This window comes from Hyperolius riggenbachi, chromosome 3, assembly GCF_040937935.1.
Source record: "Hyperolius riggenbachi isolate aHypRig1 chromosome 3, aHypRig1.pri, whole genome shotgun sequence".
NCBI lineage: Eukaryota > Metazoa > Chordata > Amphibia > Anura > Hyperoliidae > Hyperolius > Hyperolius riggenbachi.
Window position 1 is genome coordinate 285,472,647 of NC_090648.1, and position 16,863 is coordinate 285,489,509.

Genomic DNA, 16,863 nt, shown 5'->3' on the forward strand with positions numbered 1-16,863 from the left:
CTCCCTTCGCCATGCCCAATCACTGTTTTCATCAGTAAACTGTCAAAAATGACTTTGTTTGCCTAAGTCAAAAGGTCACCAGCAGGTATGATCAGGGTGCCTGAGTATGCCAGAAATGTTGAGAAATCGTGACTAGCTGATTAATATTTACTGACTTCACTGATATTCTAGTATGGAGACCACAGGAGACATTTTACCATAAAGTAAGTTACATTTTGAGTCATGGGCTCCTTTGACACTTGGTTTTCGCCAAGAGCTTTATCTTCTAAAGCAGAGTTCTCCAACCCTGTCCCCAAGGCTCACCAATAGTACATGTTTTGCAGAAAACCACAACCATGCTCAGGTGGGGTAATTAGTGTCTCAGCTGAGCTGACTAACTACCTCTGGTTTTATACAAAACCTCACAAATGTCTTATGTGTACGACAAACAAACAATCCATGATGGTACTCAGGCAATTTGAACAACCAACATAAAGTATCACCTCTGCAGATAATCATTCATCATCAGCAGTGTGTACAGAGCTGTGAACGATTTGTAAACATTGTGTCCACAAAGTCTATGGCACTCCGCTTCACATCCTGTATCATTTAATGATCCTATCGGTGAATGATCATTTGGCACTCCAGTTGCAGTTTTTTGCCGTATTTCACATCAAATCGCTCAAGATCTCTTGGACTTGATAGGTCAATTCATTCAATAATATCTTACGTTGTGTACACAGCTTAACTGCATTAGAGGAGTAGAGATTTGTGAGGGAGAGAAAGTATTTTCTTCACTCTGCTAGCAGCGTTTCACTCACGTGTTACTGGCTGCAACAACTGTAAGGCCAAGAGAAGCCGTGTGGTCGCATATAATTATACTTGTAAATATGTTGTTGTCAAGGTCATATATTACAACATAACAAGTTACTTTGTACATTTTATTTTGTGTTTTCTCACCCTCTATTTTTGTACCCTCGCAGACTGTGTAAAGTTGCTGCTGACGTCAGGATCTCAAGTAGATGCTACTGTTTCAAATGGCTTTACTGCCTTATGTGCAGCAGCTGCTCAGGGACATGCAAAGTAAGAGACCTAATAACTCAGCAAAATGCATTTCATACCACTTATAGTCTTACTGCTGAAGTGTTTGTTTAGGCCCATTAAAATGATATTACAGATACAGCAGATGCTAGATCCAGGGAATGCTTGTGATCACAAATCTGCTGAACTCTAATGGGTTAACCAGTTCGGCCTATCTGGACGAGTTTCCTCGTCCAGATAGGCACTGCTGTTTTCCCTGCGTGGTGCGCGCGATCGGGCGCGCACCTGCGCGCGCACCCGCCGCTAGCCCCCCGATCAATGAATGGGAATATAATTCCCATTCACCGATCTAACTTCCCCGCAGAAATACCGACGCTTTCTCTCCAGAGAGCGTGGTATTTCTGCCTCCAGGAAACGTTTCCCCAGCATTTTAGTTCCTGGATGCGAGATCGTTCGCATCCAGGACTTTTTTCACTGGGGCCATCTTGTGGCCAAATAGTAAACTGCACCCACATACATTTTTGATTAAAAAAATATTATTTTACATTTAAAATTAGCAGTTTCCCTCCCACACCAAAAATTACCCACATACACTTTTTTTTATTAAAAAAAAAAATACAATAAAAAAAAAACAAAAACAACATAAATAGTTACCCAAGGGTCTGAACTTTTTAATTATGCATGTCAAGAGAATATGTTATTATATTATTTAAAATTATAAGCTTATAAATAGGGATGGACGCAAATTGAAAAAATGCACCTTTATTTCTAAATGAAATATCGGCACCATAAATTGTGATAGGGACATCGTTTAAACGGTGTAAGAACCGGGACATATGGGCAAATAAAATACATGCGTTTTAATTACAGTAGCGTATATTAATTTCAAACTATAATGGCCAAAAACTGAGAAATAATGAATTTTTTCCGTTTTTTTCTTATTCTTCCTGTTAAAATGCATTTACAGTAAAGTGGCTCTTAGCAAAATGTACCCCCCAAAGAAAGCCTAATTGGTGGCGAAAAAACAAGATATAGATCAATTAATTGTGATAAGTAGCAATAAAGTTATAGGCGAATGGGAGGTGAACGTTGCTCGGATGCATGACATTTTCGGCACTGCGGCGCTGATTAAATTAAGTTAGATTATGTAATGTTTCACATTTCTAAACATTTAGCAATATATGCAATTACCGTATTTATCGGACTATAATACGCTCCTGACCATAAGACGCACCTAGATTTAGAGGACAAAAATCGAGAAAAATACTAAACCTGGTGCATCCATGGTGAAGGGGCAACTTGTGGATTATGCCCCCTTTGTATCTCATGCCTCCTCTGCCCCCCTTGTATCCCCCTGTGTCTGCCTCTGTCCTCCTGTTTTCCCCTTTGTGTCCTCATCAATGCCCCTTTGTGTCCCCCTGTGTCCTCCGTTTGTCCCTGTGTCCCCCTCTGCATGGGCACAGTACAGGGAGTCCCTGACACTGCGGCGGGTTGAAGGTTCATATTGGCAAGCATTCACAAGTCAGGAACTCCCTGCATTTGGACTATAAGACACAGTTACTTTTTACCCATTTTTTTTTTGGGGGGGGGAGAAAAGGGAGTCTTGTAGTCCAAAAAATACAGTATATATTTCCAAAGAACTGAGTACACAAAATAAATTGATCTACTTTTAATTAATATTGCAGTGTAGCCAAACTATTTGTGGGAGAACAAAGATCTATACGACATCATCACAGTGGCAAATACACCAGTTATAAGAACTGTATAATACTTGTCAGTATTCCCTTTTCTTCTGATAATGGGCTTATATGTAGTTATGCTCCCCCCCATATCATGGCAGGAGGCCATAGACAAAGTTTATTATGCATGTACAGGTATATCCAGCTCACCTTAACAATATTCAGACACATACTTTGATTGTAACATCTTTCCATTTCTATGAAAATTGGGGATTACTAAAGTATCCATGCAAAGAATGTTCACTTAGTCTACCTCTCTACTACTTATATCGGGTAAGGCTGTGACATATGTACAGGTTTTGTTCAGTTTCTGGTATTGCTTTGCTCAAGCAACAAGTAATTTTGCTAATCAGTATTTTTCCAAGGTGTCTATGGTCTTGGATGCAGGTTCACCACCTCCCCCCTCCACAGCAATAAACATACAGCAATAAACATACAGTACATGGCTGGCTGAGCTGAACGTACATGTCAATAGCTTAGTTGCTGGTGGTCACCATTTCCAATGCTTTGAGAGTGGCCTGAACTTTCCTGCACATCCAGCAGCCTTCACAGATCTACAGTGAACCATCATGGAATAGTATCAACAGAATACTGAACAAATGCTTTAAAAATGGAAATTCCACTTTGTTTGAGAAAATAGCTGTCTCTTCAGATCACTTCTGTATATCGAAAGAATTAATGGTGTATGTTATTTCAGATTGCTTACATTGTTGCATGTGCATATAAATCACAGGCATTGGAAGTGTTTTAGTAGACAGTGCCACATGATGCTGCCCCCTCTGTAGAGCTAATTACAGGTGCAGTAAGATTCATTTCTGGGCAGTCTGCATTGCAGTAAGGGCTGGTGCACACCACAAAAGCCGAGGTGTGTTTAAAGAATGTTATCTGCATACAGAGGCTGGATCTGCCTATACAGCCCAGCCTCTGTTGCTATCCCAAACCCCACTAAGGTCCCCCTGCACTCTGCAATCCCTCATAAATCACAGCCGTGCTGTGAGGCTGTGTTTACATCTGTAGTGTCAGTCTCAGCTGCTCCCCCGCCTCCTGCATAGCTCCGGTCCCTGCCCCCGTCCCTTCCCTCCAATCAGCAGGGAGGGAAGGGATGCAGGCGGGGACTGGAGTTCTGCAGGAGGCGGGGAGAGCAGCAGACTGACACTATAGAGATAAACACAGCCAGCTCTGACAAGCTGTTTGTCAGCAGTGTGGCTGTGATTTATGAGGGATTGCAGAGTGCAGGGGGACCTTAGGGGGGTTTGGGATAGCAACAGAGGCTGGGCTGTATAGGCAGATCCAGCCTCTGTATGCAGATAATATTCTTCAAACCCACCTCGGGTTCTCTTTAAATGCTAGAGATTTTAAAAGCTCTTGCTAATGCAATGCAATGGAGGATTTTTACAAAATCACATTGCTCCAGTGAGAACACATACATAGGATAACATTAGCAAGAGCTTTTAAAATCACAAAGCTCTTAGAAAAGCTCTTCTAGTGTGCACCAGCCCTAACAGAACTTTTGCTACAAATGAAAATAACTTAAATTTGAGCTTCTTATTGGTTTGTGAAATTCATAGGTAATTGCAAACTGAAATGAAAAGAGCCATTTGTTATCAACCATATAAAGCCACCTTACTGTCCTCGGCTTACTGTTTCCACACTTATCCATACTTCCTGGAGTTTTCTGTGACCTTCTGCGTCCCATTACAATCATCCATCTCCACCATGAGTTAGTCATCCTCATAGCTCACTAGAGCTATTAATGTAGAGGGCTCAACAGAGCTGACCTGTCAGACTGTTGGGAAGGGGAGAAAATGCCTCCTTCAACAGTGCATAATTATAATAATAATCCTGACATTTGTATAGCACTTTTCTTCTGTCAGACTGAAAGCGCTTGAGAGCTGTGTCATAGATCCTCAAACACTGATGTTTCCTCTTTAGTCACATGGGCATGCTAGCGGTAGAGTGACTAAGCTTCAGGAAGTCCAGCCAAACACCAGGCCTGAACAAGCTTAGTAGACCCTCATGAATAAAAGCAGCCTGCACAGTTGAGGTGGCAAGCCTTCACAGTATACAGCTGTGCTACTCATATACTGTCATGCAAACCGTTTACCTGGCAGTGATGTGTGTGTTAGAGGTGTGCTTGGGGTCTATGTGAGGAGGTGGCCATCTAATGGGTTTTTTATTATCATTTTCCTTGATGTAACTTCAATAAAATTTATATTTTTATAGACTTGTGATACAATCTTTCTCTATAGATTTTTGAATATCACTGATAGCATCTGTAGAACTTTATCTTCTTCAAACTTTTGTGTGTATCAAACCGTTTATTGGTTTGCTTTGATTTGCAATAATGTTCTGTTACATGCATATAAGTAAAATGAGCGCTTTAATACCATAACATTCTAACCATTTGCTTATAATAGCTTTTTCACGAAACTGGAGTTTTCCTTTAATGTGTTCATAACTGTGTGCCCCACAGATGTGCAGAAGTTTTGCTTGCATACAATGCTGACATTAATTATGCTGATGGAGGCCAGACCCCTTTATATTTGGCATGTGAAAATGGACATTTTGAAATTGCTAAACTTTTGCTGGACTTTGGAGCTGACAGAGGTGTGACAACCAATGTGAGTACATCTTAAGCCGAAAATAAAATGTCTCATCCATAGCTTTTGTAATGTTTTCATTATTGGAGGCGCTAATCCGGTATGGCTGTAGTACACACAACTTGTGTGAGCTGACCAACAATGCCAAAGTTGATCCTTTCGGGCCATTAAAGTGGACATTAACTCTTGCACAGGATAGAAGGAAAACATAGAGAAATGCACCTTGTATGTATGTAGAGAGTTGAACCTGTCTAAATCCCCCCCCCTGACTAATCACAGGTGTAATTTGATCTCTCAGAGGTGTCAGCTGGCTGCCTCTGCAAAGCAGCTAACACAAGATTTTAACCATATGTCTGCTTCCATGAAAGCAGGAAGTAGACACTGCAGATTTATTCCAGGATTTGTATCAGCTGTAGCAAAAAAATGTTTTTCTTTAAAGGTAATTATGCTGTTACTTATCTTTTAGAGCCGAGAGGAAGTTCTGAGTTCAGGTTTGCTTTTACCCACGCATAGTACACATTACTCAACCTTCGCAATGCTTGATGCTCATTTCTCAGCTATGTTAAAATCATTTAACCATTAGTATATACAGTAACTTAGAGCTTCCATAAGCATCTTTTCATACCTTGCAAATGGTCCAGTAGCTGTAAATCTAGGAACACTTATGTATTATTATTATTATTGTGTGGTTGGTTATTATAATGGCACTCCAAACACCTTGTGGCCAGACATTGATATTGGACTGCTGTAGATTATCATAAACCTGTGTCTGTTTTAAAGGAATACTTAAGTCTAGAAAAAAAAATGACATTTACTCACCTGGGGCATCCCTCAGCCCCCCGAAGCTGGATGGTGCCCTCGCAGCCCCGCTCCGATCGTCCTGTCCCCGCCGGCGGCTACTTCCGGTTCGGCGACAGCCGCCGACAGGCTGGGAACGCGGCTGATTTTCCGCGTTCCCAGCCGCTGCTATCACTCTCTATGCTGCTATAGCGTATGGGAACGCGGCTGATTTTCCGCGTTCCCAGCCGCTGCTATCACTCTCTATGCTGCTATAGCGTATATATATACACTATAGCAGCATAGAGAGTGATAGCAGCGGCTGGGAACGCGGAAAATCAGCCGCGTTTCCAGCCTGTCGGCGGCTGTCGCCGAACCGGAAGTAGCCGCCGGCGGGGACAGGACGATCGGAGCGGGGCTGCGAGGGCACCATCCAGCTTCGGGGGGCTGAGGGATGCCCCAGGTGAGTAAATGTCATTTTTTTTTTCTAGACTTAAGTATTCCTTTAACACTGCTAAAGAGGAGACTGCATTCTGTGCAGCATTATTCCCACCTTTTCTGCTACACTCATTTTGAAAAGTGGGTATCAGTGAATATATTTTACTGTATATTCAACTGCATTTCCTTACTAATTCAAGAAAATCTTGCACCACTTCTCAAAGTGTGTTCCACAGTTCAAATTGGAAGGAAAATCCGTAGCATTGAAGTAATTTAGTCCCATAACTGCTAGCATAGCAATCTGTACAGAACCATGCACCTGGAAAGCAGCTGGTCTCAACAGAGGGCAGCATTCATTCCTTGTATCAGGGAGCCCATCCAACATTAGGCGCAGAAGTTGGCTATACATTAACCTTTACCTCAAAGAGTTTTTATAATCCAAGATTGATTTTCAATTTTGAATTGAATTTCAATTCAATAAGATCATGTGGCTACTGCAGCATTCCTTCGGCTATCTTTTGGCTTTGAGGAGGGTCGACGCTCAGTGTAGTTTTCCTTTTTAAAACTGAAGGTATTTGCGATAATTCAGCTTTGAGTGAATGACTGTGGTTTTCCCACAATGCATCACTACTGAATATGCAATTCATCTGTTTATTCCCCTGAAGCCAGGCTTACATCCAGAACCGCTGGTGTATAGCAAGCCTAAATCTTATCAACCCGACATGTATACAGCGTGTTTCGGACCATTGGTCCTTCTTGGTGCAAGGCAGGGATTGATATAGTTCTATGGAGGGTCGACAAAGTCTAAACTAATGACCTACCTTTCCCCATCCTTCACTTATCCAGATCTCCAGCAGTGAAGTGTTTATTACCTTCATGTTGGGAGAAAGCCATCTCTATCAGTTATGTAACCACTGTCTGTGACAAAATTAAGTATAAATTCATTTTAAAGTTTTTTTTCAGCTGGGGTTTTCTGTCGAGAAGTCTGCCTGGGGCCCTGCTTTAAACTATTGTCTATGCAGATCAGTTGTAATTACATGTAGTGTCTTAAATGTTGTTTTGATTACATGATTAAGCCAAGAGTGGCATATGAAGTTTGTTGTTTTTTGTACAGAATGGTTGGACACCAGTTCATGCTGCTGCAAATTCTGGATATAGCCACTGTCTGAAACTCCTCATGTATTATGGAAGTCACTGTGATACCAATGAGGAGGATGACCTAAAGAACAAGGACACCTGTAAACTCAAACCTGTTATCGCTGCAACTCTTCTCAACAGTGCAGACAGTGAGGGATGGACAGCTGCTCATATTGCTGCATCAAGAGGATTCAAGGTAGCTTTCCTTAGTCTGTTCCAAGAATGACCACTTCATCTTTGCTATTTCTATTTATTGTAATGTAATCCTGCTAGGTACTTGGTGTGTGCTGATGCTTCACAGAGATACGCATTGTGAACACATAATTTACAAGAAAGGAGGAAAAGAAGAAACTAGAAGAGAGAAGGAAGAAACTATTTTTTAAGCATCAGCACACACCCACACACACAGAAGCTAGTTTACTTTTAGTAGAGGCACATGGTAACCGCTTATACCAAACATAGTGTAGGTGACTTTACTGCATCTTAAGAAAAAAGTGAAAATAAATAATGGAAGTATTTTGTAGCATTGATCAGGGATCCATTTAAGTAATTTTAAGCACATTTGAGGCTTGAACACATTTGCAAATGTGGTTGCACAAAATAATTGTTTGAGGACCTTTAAGGTGCCTTTGGCTAATGTGAACAGATATGCGTTTATGAATCAGATTACTGCCATCAGCGTCTGACAAGTACTAATGCCACAACACCCACACTGTTACCTGTTCTGATACAGGTAATATTATCAGTGCAATATTTCCAAACCATCTATGCAAAGTGTTTGCATGAACCCCAGAATCACAAGTTAAAATGATGCCACTTCTTATTTAGATGGGAAAATGAACTTTCCTGCTTCAAGAAAGCAGACACTTTCTTATGATAGAATATAGCTGACAAGAGCAGCAAAGAAGGGGTAATACGGTGGCATCATTTCACTGTGCTCAGCTCCACAAGGGGTAAGTCGGTGACTAGATTCAAGAAGCCAAACAGTATTGCTAAACACAGCAGTCTGCAGACTGATGGAAATATTAATGAACTCAAGTCCAGCACTATTGTAGACTGTAGACTCCATTTTGCAGATGCCAGAAATTGTGGAGAAAAGAATGCGGTTTATAAAAATGCAGATGGCATTATTATTATTATTTTTTTAAACATGTTTTATTTGATTTTTAGGTTTAACAACAAAATTAACAATTTTCATTTACAGAGAAAAGAGTAGAGTGCAATGTTCTAGTCAAGGAACAGCACCATAGGTGATCAACAGTATGATTTAGTTTGCGATTGAAATTGGACGACTAGAGCATTGGGAGGCTACTCTTTTGGTAGACCATCCTAGTTCAGAATATGAAGCAACTGACAAACAGATAAACTAACCTAACTTATACTTCTATAAAACCCCAAAATTAAACGCCCACCCTCCCTAAACAAATGGGCCTTTGCTCTCTCTTTCATTTATGGTCTAGATGCATTATAAAAATCCAGTAGACAAGGCTTTAAGATATTTCCAAAGGGCCTAAGGTACCTGATAGCTGTTCAGTACAATACCAGGAGGTGTATTTGAAAATTATTATTTATTTTAATTTAGCATTTATACAGTGCCAACATTTTCCACAGCACTGTGCAGAGTGTATCTGATGGACTTAACTGTCCATCAGAGGGGCTCACAATCTAATGTCTATGTATATCGTGTAGTGTATGTATCATAGTCTAGGGCTGTGCAGATAGTGCCCTGGATGGATTTCAAACCAGGGACCCAGTGCTGCAAGGCGAGAGTGCTAACCACTATGCCACCGTGCTGCATCCACATTTAACAATCATGCCTGGAGTTATGGATTGCTTTCGTAAATGTGTATTTACATTGCAGGAGTAACGGCCATGACTAACTGTATGGCTTTAGCAGGGTTAACAAACCTTCCTTTCAATATAATTACAAAGATAATGACTTCCTGTGAGTTGGTCTCCAGTTTTCAGTTTCCTTTGTTCCACTGTTGACACCTCTATAGTTTCCTCTCAGTGGGGAAGTCAAATCAGTCTCTTCAGTGGTAAATGCTATGACCTCCTAATGCTCTTCCATTCCTTCACTGCTTTTCATGAATGTGTTAAACCCAAATAGATTCACATCAGGGATCATGTGGGTGTTTTTGTCTTTTTCACCCCTATTTACTAGTTAAAGACAACAAGCAAAGCACTTCTCATTGTCTTGAATACACTGCATGAGAATGAAAGCTTAATCTGTTGCCACAGTGATTGTGGCACCTGTACACTTGTAGCTGAACAATCCTGCATCAGTTTCTTTGTCTTCCATGGTACAGTAGTAGTAAATCTCCTCCCTTCTGTATGTCAAGAGCTGATGAGCAGGCAGTAGCTGAAGTATTCCACCAGCTAGTAATGACTCAGCTTAAAGGACAAATGAAGTGAGAAGTATATGGAAGCTGCCTTGCGTTTTGGCAAGTAAACGGACCGGATCCTGATCGGATCTTGATCGGATCAGGACCTGATCCTGATCAGAACCGTACGGTTCCGATCCGGATCCGATGAAATTTAAATAAAAAAATGTTGGGGTCAGCAGAAGGTGCACCTGGTGCACCTGTAGAATCAGGTTCCTCCGCTGTAGGCCTCACCTCCACCTCCGACATTCTGCCAAACAGCTCCAGCACGTCTGTTACTGCTGCTCCACTCCAGACATGCTTGGCCCATGTGTCCCCATCCGAAATGGCCGCTTGGATACGCCTAGGAAGTGGGGTAGAAAGTCAGGTTTTTGTAGGGTGTGTGTTCTGTGTCTTCCGTTCCCCATTGGTTTCTGTGTGCCTGATGGTGCTGTCAGGCTCAGGTCCGGCTCGGTCCGGGTGCGTGGGCCGGAGATCCGGACCCAAAAAATAGCGCATGTTGGAAAAGTATCCGGTCCGGCTCCGTACTGTACGGAACGGACAGTGTGAACGTCCGCAAAGACTTTGCATTGCTATGCGGCACATACGTTCCGTTTGTACAGTATACGGTCCGGATCAGATCAGGAAAATCCGGACCGGGAACGCTCATGTGAACCGGGCCTTATTTATTTCCTTTTAAGCAATACCAGTTGCCTGGTTTTCCTGCTGATCCTCTGCCTCTAATACTTTTAGCCATAGACTCTGAACATGCATGCAGCAGATCAGGAGTTTCTGACATTATTGTCACATCTGATAAGATTAGCTCCATGCGAGTTTCTGGTGTGATTCAGACACTACTACAGCCAAATAGACCAACAGGGTTGCCAGGCAACTGGTATTGCTGAAAAGGAAATAAATATGGTGGCTTCCATATACCTCTCACTTCAGTTTCCCTGTAAGTAAGGCACATTAATTACACATTCGCATTATTATTTTGAGTTCAAATGTTTCTTCCTTGCAAAGATAAAGAAAAACATGTCTGCCATACTTCTGCTTCCTGTGGCACTTGGATGAGGATAAGGTTTTGTTAGCTTGTCTTAGGTTAAAGGGCTTGATTTATTAAGCTGCACTGCTTAATGTGAAGGAGCGGCCGCTAATGCATGCCTTACATAGCGCTATGTAAGTAATGTGCCTTCCTTAGGAGCATGCCCTCCTTAGATAGGAGCGTGCCTTCCTTAGGAGCGTGCCTTCCTTAGATAGGAGCGTGCCTTCTTTAGATAGGAGCGTGCCTTCCTTAGGAGCGTGCCTTCCTTAGATAGGAGCGTGCCTTCTTTAGATAGGAGCGTGCCTTCTTTAGATAGGAGCGTGCCTTCCTTAGGAGCGTGCCTTCCTTAGGAGCGTGCCTTCCTTAGATAGGAGCGTGCCTTATTTAGTTAGGAGCGTGCCTTCCTTAGGAGCATGCCTTCCTTAGGAGCGTGCCTTCCTTAGGAACTTGCCTTCCTTAGGAACTTGCCTTCCTTAGGAGCGTGCCTTCCTTAGGAACTTGCCTTCCTTCCTTAGGAGCTTGCCTTCCTGCTTGCCTTCCTTCCTTAGGAGCTTGCCTTCCTTCCTTAGGAGCTTGCCTTCCTTCCTTAGGAGCTTGCCTTCCTTAGGAGCTTGCCTTCCTTCCTTAGGAGCTTGCCTTCCTTCCTTAGGAGCTTGCCTTCCTGCTTGCCTTCCTTCCTTAGGAGCTTGCCTTCCTTCCTTAGGAGCTTGCCTTTCTTAGATAGGAGCGTGCCTTCCTTAGGAGCGTGCCTTACTTAGATAGGAGCGTGGCTTCCTTAGGAGAGTGCCTTCCTTCCTTCCTTAGGAGCGTGCCTTCCTTAGGAGAGTGCCTTCCTTAGGAGAGTGCCTTCCTTAGGAGCGTGCCTCCCTTAGGAGCGTGCCTTCCTTAGATATGAGCATGCCTTCCTATACATAGTAACTATGTATAAGAAAGCATGCTCCGATCTAAGTAAGGCACGCTCCTATCTAAGGAAGGCATGCTCCTAAGGGAGGCACGCTCCTAAGGAAGGCACGCTCCTTAGAAAACAACGTAGAAAACAGTGTTTTTTGTTTAAAAAATAAAAGTCCTGAAATTAACCAAAGTCCTAGCTGAGTCTGTGTGATTAGTCTTCTATAGTCTAAAGCTTGTCTATATATCTAGCAATTTTGCAGCCTGATCAACCATCCAATTAGACAATTTCCGCTCGATCCACCACCACCACTCCTCCCATCAGGGCCGCCATCAGAAATTTTGGGGCCCCTCACAAATCATCAGTCCGGGCCCCCCCCCCAAACTGAGAAATGTGCGTAGCCATTACATGTTGGCAGAGCTAGTTGGAGGCTTGCTGTCCACAAATTAATCACGAATAACCACGGTGGATACTCGTGATTCAAGTTAGCTCTAATTGCCACAGCTGAGCGGCTAGATGCGGCGGGGTTAATTACCCAGAACGCCGCTCTCCGCCCAGCGTTTCAACGAGGTGCAAGTGTCCGAATGGACGCGTTGCAAGCCTCGATATCGAGCACTTCCTCCTTCAAGACGGAAGGAGGAAGTGCTCCATCATTTTTTTAGAACCTCCCAGTTTTATTTTCTGTTTAAAAAAGCTAAAAAAGTAGGTTTAATGCTATTGTCTCATATGGTAATGATTCAGCTTTTCCCATAGTCTCACAGTTAGCAATCATGTGACCCCCAACAAGACAAATTCAGCAATCATGAGGCCCCCAACAAATCATGAGGCCCCCAACAAGACAAACTAAGCAATCATGAGGCCCCCAACAAGACAAATTCAGCAATCATGAGGCCCCCAACAAGACAAATTCAGAAATCATGAGGCCCCCAACAAGACAAATTCAGCAATCGTTAGACCCCCAACAAGACAAATTCAGCAATCATGAGGCCCCCAACAAATCATGAGGCCCCCAACAAATCATGAGGTCCCAAACAAGACAAATTCAGCAATCTTGAGGCTCCCAACAAATCATGAGGCCCCCAACAAGTAAAAATGCAATCATTAGACCCCCAACAAGACAAATTCAGCAGTCATGAGGCACATAAATAGACAGCATTTCAATAAATAGGCAGAATGCCCCCTTATTATGGTAGACACCTCTCACCTGGATTCTGACAGGGACCCCCAGGTTAGGTAGTGAGTGACATGGAGCCCTTTAGGCAGTGAGTGACAGGGAGCCCTTTTAGGTAGTGAGTGAGTGAGTGACAGGGAGCCCCTTTAGGGAGTGAGTGAGTGACAGGGAGCCCCTTTAGGCAGTGAGTGAGTGACAGGGAGCCCCTTTAGGCAGTGAGTGAGTGCCAGAGGGAGCCCATTTAGGGAGTGAGTGAGTGACAGGGAGCCCATTTAGGGAGTGAGTGAGTGACAGGGAGCCCCTTTAGGCAGTGAGTGAGTGACAGGGAGCCCCTTTAGGGAGTGAGTGAGTGAGTGACAGTGAGGCCCTTTAGGTAGTGACTGCCAGGGAGCCCCTTTAGGTAGTGAGTGAGTGACAGGGAGCCCCTTTAGGGAGTGAGTGAGTGACAGGGAGCCCCTTTAGGCAGTGAGTGAGTGACAGGGAGCCCCTTTAGGCAGTGAGTGAGTGAGAGGGAGCCCCTTTAGCTAGTGAGTGAGTGACAGGGAGCCCCTTTAGCTAGTGAGTGAGTGACAGGGAGGCCCTTTAGCTAGTGAGTGAGTGACAGGGAGCCCCTTTAGCTAGTGAGCGAGTGACAGGGAGCCCTTTAGCTAGTGAGTGAGTGACAGGGAGCCCCTTTAGCTAGTGAGTGAGTGACAGGGAGGCCCTTTAGCTAGTGAGTGAGTGACAGGGAGGCCCTTTAAGTAGTGAGTGAGTGACAGGGAGGCCCTTTAGCTAGTGAGTGAGTGACAGGGAGGCCCTTTAAGTAGTGAGTGAGTGACAGGGAGCCCCTTTAGCTAGTGAGCGAGTGACAGGGAGCCCCCCCCCCCCCAGCCGCCGCTTCCCCTACCTTGCCAGCAGCGTCAGACCTCAAGATCAGCGGCGACCCGACCAGTAAGAGCGGGGGCTGGACGCACCCGCTATATATGCGGAAGTGACGTCACTTCTGCATATCAGTGCGGGCGCTGGGTCCTAGCGCCCGCACTATTGTCGCCGCCTGATCGGGGTCTGACGCGGCGGAGGCGGCAGCGGCGGCGGCTAGAGGGATGGAGGGAGGGAGCAGCGGCCAGGGGGGGTTGAGCGGCGGCCGGGCGGCACCCGCCAGGGCCGCGGCGGGGATGGGGCCCCCCTGCAGGCCCGGGGCCCGTGACGGGAGTCATGGATGTCCCCCCCTGATGGCGGGCCTGCCTCCCATGACTGACTAAATTGATTTTTTTTTTCTTTTACGACGATTGTGTAATTGAGAAATTAGTGGTGAAAAAGGAGCTGACGTCTGACTGGCGGCTGGAAGCTTTACATTCATCCCATAAGATGGGTTCTTTCTGTATGTATTCAATCTGTTGCACAGGACATCCAAGATCTTCTAATCATGCCACAATGATATTGGTGTGGCTTTTATTTAAACTGCTTCTTTACTGTCTTGCTGCAGCCTTAAAGATCTTTTTTTATTTATGGCTTCTTGTCACAGCATTGCACATGTATGAATAATAGATTGCTTCTGCCAGAGAGAGAATTCAATGTTTTTCAGCCAAAGGCAGTATCAGAAATGCAGCTAACTGGTGCTGCAACATTTGTGCTGTCTTCAATAAACATAGATTCCCATCTGCTTTACTGAATGTCATTTCCCTTTCTGTCATGCTTCAGTGTATGACTTTTACTCAGCTTAGTGTTAATGAACAATTGTTTCATGGTAATGTTTAGGCACAGTGCATTGTCTGTAGGGCCTGTTATCACAGAAACCAGAACAGAAAAGGAGCTACACTAAGTATTACTGGACAAGGCTTTCCAGAGTAACAATTCTTGTCATTTTATACAGTTTAAAAATCTGTTGTCCTTCACAAATCAGGATTTTCAAAACACAATGTAGCGTACTGGCAGAGCCATCCTATTTGGATGAGTCAGACGATAATTATAGGGAGAGATTAGTGTTTCATAAAACCTAGGGGAAAACAGTGTTATCCTGAAATAGAGTACAGTGATTAGCCTCTGTTATTTATCATAGGTAGCAGGGCAAGGGTTGTAAATAAATCACATTCTGAAAGTCCATTTCAACGCTCTGCTTAAAAAGTGTTTTCAGCTATAATTTTACAGCATACTATGAGCAAGGAAAAAGCTATAATGAGGGGTTGATTTCAATGACTGTTGTAACTAGGAGACACATTTATTGAACATATACCTGACATAACAGCAGCGTGTCATACCATCTGTGTACATTCTTATAGATACTGCCTTTGTGCTGTACCCCCAATGGGATTTAGCGGGGGGGGGGGGGGGGGGGGGTCGGGTACAGTCCTTAAAGGACAACTATTCCAAATTTAAAATGTGTATATAAAATGTATTTTTCTTTTAGATGCTATAAAAACCTTTTTCCTATGTTGCTGTCACTCACAGTAGGTAGTGAAACTCTGACAGATTTTGGACAGGTCCATCTTTTGCACAGGGGATTCTCAGGTATTAATTTATTTACAAAAGCACTTACTGAACTGCAGTTGCTCGGTATACTGTAACTACCAAAATGGTGTGAAAACGAGATGAGAGGCCAGCTGGCATCTTTGTATAAATGCTTTCCACGGGGTGCTTTTGTAAATCATAAAGGTAATACAGTACCGAGGATCCCTCATGAGGAGCTGGACTAGTTCTGTCAGTTATGCCAGCTTTTTACTACGGTACCTATAGAAAGTGACAGCAACATGGGAGAAGAGTAATTTATAGTGCATTTTACTCTGGGAGAAATGTACACTTAAGATGTGTGTATTTTAATTTTTTTAAATTGTTTGCAGTAGTGGTCCTTTAACAATGTATGAGCATTATGTTTATACAAGATGACCACATCTCTGATAGATCTGATTTTTTTCAGGATTGCTTAGAAATCCTGTGCAGTCACTCTGGGCTGGAGCCGGAGAAGGAAGACAAGTGTAATAGGACGGTTCATGATGTAGCCACGGACGACTGCAAACAGCTCCTGGAGAATCTGAGTGAGTGAACTTTACTCTTTATTTGTCCTCTCAATCTGCTGTCTTGACATTTAGCCGTATAGATTTCACATAGTCTGAAAGTCTTACCGTATAATCCTATTACTGTTGGTGAAGGAAAGATTATATCATGCTATCTTCACAAGGTGGGACATCGTTTCCAAAGCCATGTAGGTTCCACTCACAGAAATTCACCACATTTGTGGCCGGTTTTATTAAGGAGTCTTAAAGGACCATGTTGTGTGTCCACCACACACTGAGATTTTCTGGCCGATTTACCATCAGATCGATTATTTCCAACATGTCCGATTTGCTTTCCGATCGATTTCCGGGCATTTTCCGATCGATTTCCGCTAACTTTAATAGGTAATCTATCTGAAAATGTTCGCAAATCGATCGGAAAGCAAATCAGACATGATGGAAATAATCAATCTGACAGTAAATCGGCCAGAAAATCTCATAGTGTGTACCCAGCATACTGTATAGGTGGCCATACAATGGTCGATTTGCCATTAGATCGACCAACAGATAGATCCCTCTCTGATCGAATCTGATCAGAGAGGGATCGTATTGCTGCCTTTACTGCAAACAGATTGTGAATCGATTTCAGCATGAAATCGATTCACCATCTGTGAAGCTGACGCTGCTGCCACCCCCGCCAGCTATACATTACCTG

At 43.5% G+C, this 16,863-nt stretch overlaps 1 protein-coding gene and 1 long non-coding RNA gene across 4 annotated transcripts in view; one reads left to right on the top strand and one right to left on the bottom strand.

Moving 5' to 3' along the window:
* Window positions 1-4,659, bottom strand: part of LOC137563682 (uncharacterized) — a 43,388-nt gene extending 38,729 nt beyond the window's left edge. Inside the window, exon 1 of one of the 3 annotated variants that reach the window (XR_011030406.1) lies at window positions 4,401-4,659. This is a non-coding gene — a long non-coding RNA (uncharacterized lncRNA). Of the gene's footprint in view, window positions 1-4,381 lie in introns of all 3 variants that reach the window. The other 2 variants (XR_011030407.1, XR_011030405.1) reach the window with 2 other exon arrangements.
* CTTNBP2 (cortactin binding protein 2) overlaps window positions 1-16,863 on the top strand; it is a 167,317-nt gene that overhangs the window by 93,878 nt on the left and 56,576 nt on the right. The window contains 4 exon segments of the mRNA XM_068276424.1: window positions 963-1,062; window positions 5,233-5,380; window positions 7,689-7,907; window positions 16,073-16,190. Coding sequence (XP_068132525.1) covers window positions 963-1,062; window positions 5,233-5,380; window positions 7,689-7,907; window positions 16,073-16,190 — 585 coding nt within the window.